At 40.2% G+C, this 5,438-nt stretch overlaps 1 protein-coding gene across 1 annotated transcript; it reads right to left on the minus strand.

Moving 5' to 3' along the window:
- Positions 1-2,197: 2,197 nt before the first annotated feature.
- LOC149138637 (protein ANTAGONIST OF LIKE HETEROCHROMATIN PROTEIN 1-like) lies at positions 2,198-4,049 on the minus strand. The gene has a single exon (XM_089448532.1). It carries the CDS (start codon positions 3,989-3,991, stop codon positions 2,669-2,671), a length of 1,323 nt encoding a protein of 440 aa, XP_089304658.1. The 5' UTR covers positions 3,992-4,049; the 3' UTR covers positions 2,198-2,668.
- Positions 4,050-5,438: the final 1,389 nt, after the last annotated feature.

The following is a 5,438-nucleotide window of genomic DNA, read 5'->3' on the forward strand; positions in this document are numbered from 1 at the left end:
TTGCCAACATTGACCCCCAACGTGTTCCCCACACAATTTTCCCCATTGGCATCCAAATCTGGGTTTTTCCAAAAAATACAACTTAACAAAGTTTCAGATTTTCAGACTTCTGGAATCTGGATCCAGATAAGCAGACTTTCAGATCCTCCAAATATCTAGATTCTATCACAAGATGGGAAAGAATCCCAGCAACCAATGGAAAAGGGCAAGTTGTCGAATTCCAAATCTTCTGAATATCTGGATTTTGTCAAATGATGAGGAAAATTCCTGGTGGCCAATGAAAAAAGGCCAGATTTCGCTCTTTAGCCCCTTTCATCTACTGGCCCTCGATCATGGCCACCGTTGGTTGACCCATATGACTAAGGGCTAGGGACAAAACTTCAAGCCTAAATTAAAAAGGTTGAAGTCTTACAGTCTAGGCACAAATTTCACCACAAGAAGAATTTAATTTAAGTGAAAGCACTGTCCAGAATTTGAAGTAATTCATCATAAAAACAAAATAGAGGACACAAATTATTTGTAGCTTTAGAAATATTTAGCGATTCTGAAAAAGATTCTAGGATACTACTCAGGTCTTTATTCTTGAATAATTAAGCAAACCATTTAACTAAATAACTGAAACTGTCACACCATAACAAATGCATAGCACTTAGATAATTTTAACAGAACATTATTTTGTTAACCATGAGCCCGAAAATCTTTGCAGTTGAACACAATTAAATAAGAAATTATACAGAACAACATGAGGTACTTATCTGTGAGACAGAATTGTCCAACAAAACCAAGCAGATTGAGCGATTTGCACCCAATTGTAGGTAGTTCGTTGTAGAACTCCACCCCCTAGCCAGGCTGTGATATCACTGGGGCGAACTAGGAAATGAGTTCTAGGTTCAACTTAAGGGGATTCAACCAGGGTAATTCCCACTGCCAAGTTTTGCAAAAGACAAAGCAGCTTCAGGCACCTACGTTATGTACCCCCCACAACACAAGAAGACTCCCTTCTCTGCTTCTCAGTCCCTCAGAAGTCTCTCCTCCTAATGCATTTTACTGAGGTTATAGAAAGGTCTAGCTGATGTCATAAAACTTCTTTCCACATTTCTTGGTTTCATGGATCTTTCAGTAAAAATATATGGCCTATTTTCATGGCTGGTCTGATCTATATCATCTTGGCACATTGTTTTCTGCCCTGCTCATCTCCAAAGTTCCTCCTTTTCTCTCTTTTTCTCCAACCTCTTTCCCCATTCGAATTTCCCATGCATCACCCCTAACAAAAAGTCCCCCCCACTACTTATTCTTGTTCCAAGAATGTAGGGGAGACACCTTGCCAAAGCGTAGAAGTGATGGCTTAACTCTCAGAGTTGGTTTTCTCAACTGCTCATCTTAAATAAAGTGAAGCTGATAAGGTAGGTTAGATAGGAAGAATAATAAAGTAGAGTATAAACCCCTTAGACCCACTTACCTTTCCCATTTGTAATATCATGGCCCCTATTGATGCTCATGTCTGTTGGTATTGGTCATTATCATTTTATTAACTACAAAAGTAAAATATTTACAATGTTGACAACATCCTGCTATATCTACCTCATGGTGATCAGTATAGCAGAAAATAAAAATATCCATGCATAGTTTATAACAATTTTCATTACAAATTTTCCAAGGAAAATAATTGGGATGTTACAGCCCCACCAATGAATTAAGTGCACACACCCTCTCTATCTCTCTCTCCAAAGTGTTCATGTTACCTACAAAATAATTTTATCTAATGATGCACAGTTGCTCCAACAACTGCGGGAACATGGATGCCCATTCATTGGGAAGTCTCCACAGTCTGTAAACTCTTTTTCTCTTAGACAAGAAAACTATGAGCTTGTACAAGTAGGGCCCTGCCCTCTCTTCAGGGCATTGCAGACACAGAGTAATGAGATTTCATTGTCCACACACCCCCCCCCCCCGGTCCTTTCAGATAACTCTGTTGGATCCTTTTGGAGAGTGCAATGGGTCAGTAGGACCTTATGCATTAAACGTAAACAGATGGACTATGGAATGAAAAATTGCATGCGTCTAGTGTGTCGATTTGAAGCCATGGTAAGAATATGGTTGCCTAATAAGCATGGAGTCGTATTTAAGCCTTAAGCTTTGCCAAATCAAAATCAAAGTATAAGCTCTCACAAAAACGACAACAAATCACACAATCCCAGATACGAATGCTCACCTCTATAGAACAGAAGCACACAAATACATCTTTGAAGATAAGAAGAGCAATTTGATTTGTATAGAATAAGGAGAGCAAAGAAATCATCATACCTCCACACTTTCTGAATTAAATGTGAAGGAAAAGTTCTTATCTAGCTTATTACATAGCAGAGACCCTGCAATCTGAGGCCTTACAAGAAAGCAATCTTCGTCCAATAAGAGGGACTTGTCAAACCCTAATTAGATCACTTAGCTCTTCATATTTTTCAATATTATTATACCCGTTTGCTTCTTGTACAATTGGTCAAGCGCTAGAAGGTAAGTGATAACCAACCCTTCTACCTCGGTTGAGTATATCCCTGCCCTTTGCTGCACTTAGTTAAGGTCTAAACAACCCTTCACCTAATTATATCACTCTTGTAGTCTCAGAGTGCATTCTGCTATAGTACTTCAATCCAGCGTGCAATTTTAGCCATCAGAACAATCTCTGCCTTCTTGCTGCTCTCTCCAGCCCTGCCTCCTCACCCTTGCGAAGCCATTCAATAAACAGGATTCGTCTAGTTTCTCTGCCTTCCGTTTGAAGAATAGCTTCTTCTTCATCTTCATAGGGAATGACGAAATCCTGATTCGGGGAGTTATCTATCTGCTCATCTGGCTCCGGCTCTCCGGCAATCTGGCAGAAGTTGTGCAAAACACAACAAGCAAGAACTGTTTGGGCAGCATACTTCACATCCACATTCAATTTCTCCAAAATCTTCCACCTGTTCTTCAGAACAGCAAAAGCATTGCCAATCTTGGCTTGGCCTCTGAGAAGATCCTCATCAAACTGGTTCTCCCTGATTGCCTCATTACTGCCCACATTGAAAGGAATAATGAGAAAAGGCATTAAAGGATAGGATCTATTACCTATAATGACAGGCCTGCAGACCCCATTTGACGTATGAATCTCTGGCTTCTGTAAAATCTCTCCATCCTTGAGCCTGCCCCATATACTACTAGCCCTCAAATGGGTTGAATTATCCAATCCACCAGGTGCATTACAGCAGACATCCCAAAACACCTTATCGGCATCACACACCCCCTGCAGAAGAACACTGTAAAACCCATGAGAGCACCAGTAATCCGCAGGCGTATACGAGTTCCTGGGCTTAAGCTGAAGCTTGATGTGGGTTCCTCCTATTGCCCCACTAACATTCGGAATCCCAATACTGCGCTCAAACTTGCTACTCAATCTCCGAATTCTCTCTTCAGTTGGAATCACAATATACTTTGAGTACAATTTCTTCCTGTTTGCCAGCACCCCCGTGATGATTTTAGTGTATTTGATGACTGTAGAGGCCCCCAGATTGTATAAATCCCCAATTTTCCTTGGGGATTCTCCATGTGCAAGCCTGTGTATCACCATTGCAACTGCCTTCTTGACATCAACAGGCTCTCGGACGAAATCTGTATTTGGGTTTTCAATATAGGGCCTGATTTCTTCTGTCAAGTATGTGAGGGATGCAAATCCCATTCTATAAGTCTTTCGCCATTCTGTATCCCGGGTCTGAGCATCCATGAGAGCCTGATTTTGAACTCCTTCCCATGCAGTGCTGTTTCTGGGGACTTTCCAGCATTCTCTTCCCATTTGTGGGAGGCATGAGGCTGTGTAGAGGACTGCACAAAGCACTAGGAATATCGAAGAAAGTGGTGTGTCTGAGATTAGATCTTCGGAGTGAATAGGCTGGCTGCTTGATGGTATATCGCTTCCGAATGATTGAGTGCATGCACACAGCAGCAGAAACTCCAATAATTCCATGGCTCCGACTTCAGCCTCAACCCAATTCGCCCTTTGAAGTTTGAGATGCTTATATATAAGACAATCTTCTACGTAGAATATATTAAAGTGCCATTTTATTTTTATTCTTTTTAATAAAGGGTTGTTTGTTTAATATTATTATTCTTTTATATACTTCTGTCGTTATTGTCACAGACCTTATTCCACCGAGCAACATGAGCAAAGGGCTAGGCTGATGAACCACGATGATAACAAAAAATCGATGAACCGCCGGTGCGGGCAGACCACCTGGTAATTTGAATAATTGGGCAGGTTCCACTGTGGAAATTCAGAATGCATTTGTTAGACCGCAATTGGTTCATTGCTTCAGAATGTTGCATTAACCCATCATTGATCAAAACTTGAAGGCTTCACTGGTCCAAACTCTGTATCTCTCTTATTGAATGAATGGGGAATAATTGTGTATCAGTCTGAATATTTTCCCTTTTTTGACGTCTACACCACTGATATAGGTATTATTTATATGTGCACCTCTATTGGCAAAATCCGTACTGTGGAATGAAATTGAGAACTACGATGATTGAAAATTTGTATCGGAATGGTTGGACCTCCCAATGGTTTGAAGAATTAGGCGGCAAGGTTTAGCAATTAAGTTCAATATGCATTTGGTAGACCCCATTCATTCATTGATTCAGCACACCGCACCCGTCATTGATCAGGTTTTGATAGCTTCACAAGTCCGGACTCCATATCTCTTCTAAAAAATGTTCTTTATGGATATGAGTATTAATATTTCTTTCTCCCTCTTTTCACATTTACAACTCATATATCACCTGTTTCATTTTCGGTGGAACACTGCTTGCAGAAAGTTGTAGCTGTCCCTGTGGCTAGCTTATGTACTACATGTATGCTGTCAAAATCACCTAGAACATGTACTTATTCTTATCCACACCCAATGTGACTCGTGATGGGATAATCTCTGTATTAATGAACCTTATCACCCAACTGCTTGATGCTAGACCAACCTTTTTTTTACATCTGCGACTGGATTGACAAAATATGAGTTGTGACATAAATTGAGAGCAAAGTAGGAATACGATGCACAAGGATCCATGGGTAGTTGCCAATTATGCATCACCCAGAAATTCAGAAGATTTGATTTCAGCTTTACTATTTGTGTTTTTTGTGGCTAGGGAATTGATTCAAGACCAAAGGGGCATGAGATATCGAATATGTTCAATCCTCGTATCGATGTGCACACAAGTGCGAAGTATTGTGGATCGTGTATCGTTTTCTGTTATATATCTTTTGGTTGGGAGCTTTTTAATGTGCAAAATTGGAGAACGCCCTTGTTAGGATGAGCTTAAAGATATATTGACATGGTGAAAGATGAGTTTAAAGACATGTTGACAGGTTGAAAGTTTGTTTTATCGATATTATGAATAAAACAGAGTTATATAGTAGTTAG

The sequence above is a fragment of the Pinus tabuliformis genome, chromosome X (genome assembly GCF_031772625.1).
Source record: "Pinus tabuliformis cultivar Carrire ecotype Pingquan chromosome X, CPIR1, whole genome shotgun sequence".
Lineage (NCBI taxonomy): Eukaryota > Viridiplantae > Streptophyta > Pinopsida > Pinales > Pinaceae > Pinus > Pinus tabuliformis.

Bases quoted from the DNA above. Each gene is read 5' to 3' on its own strand.
- LOC149138637 (XM_089448532.1), bottom strand. From the start codon at position 3,991: ATGGAATTATTGGAGTTTCTGCTGCTGTGTGCATGCACTCAATCATTC.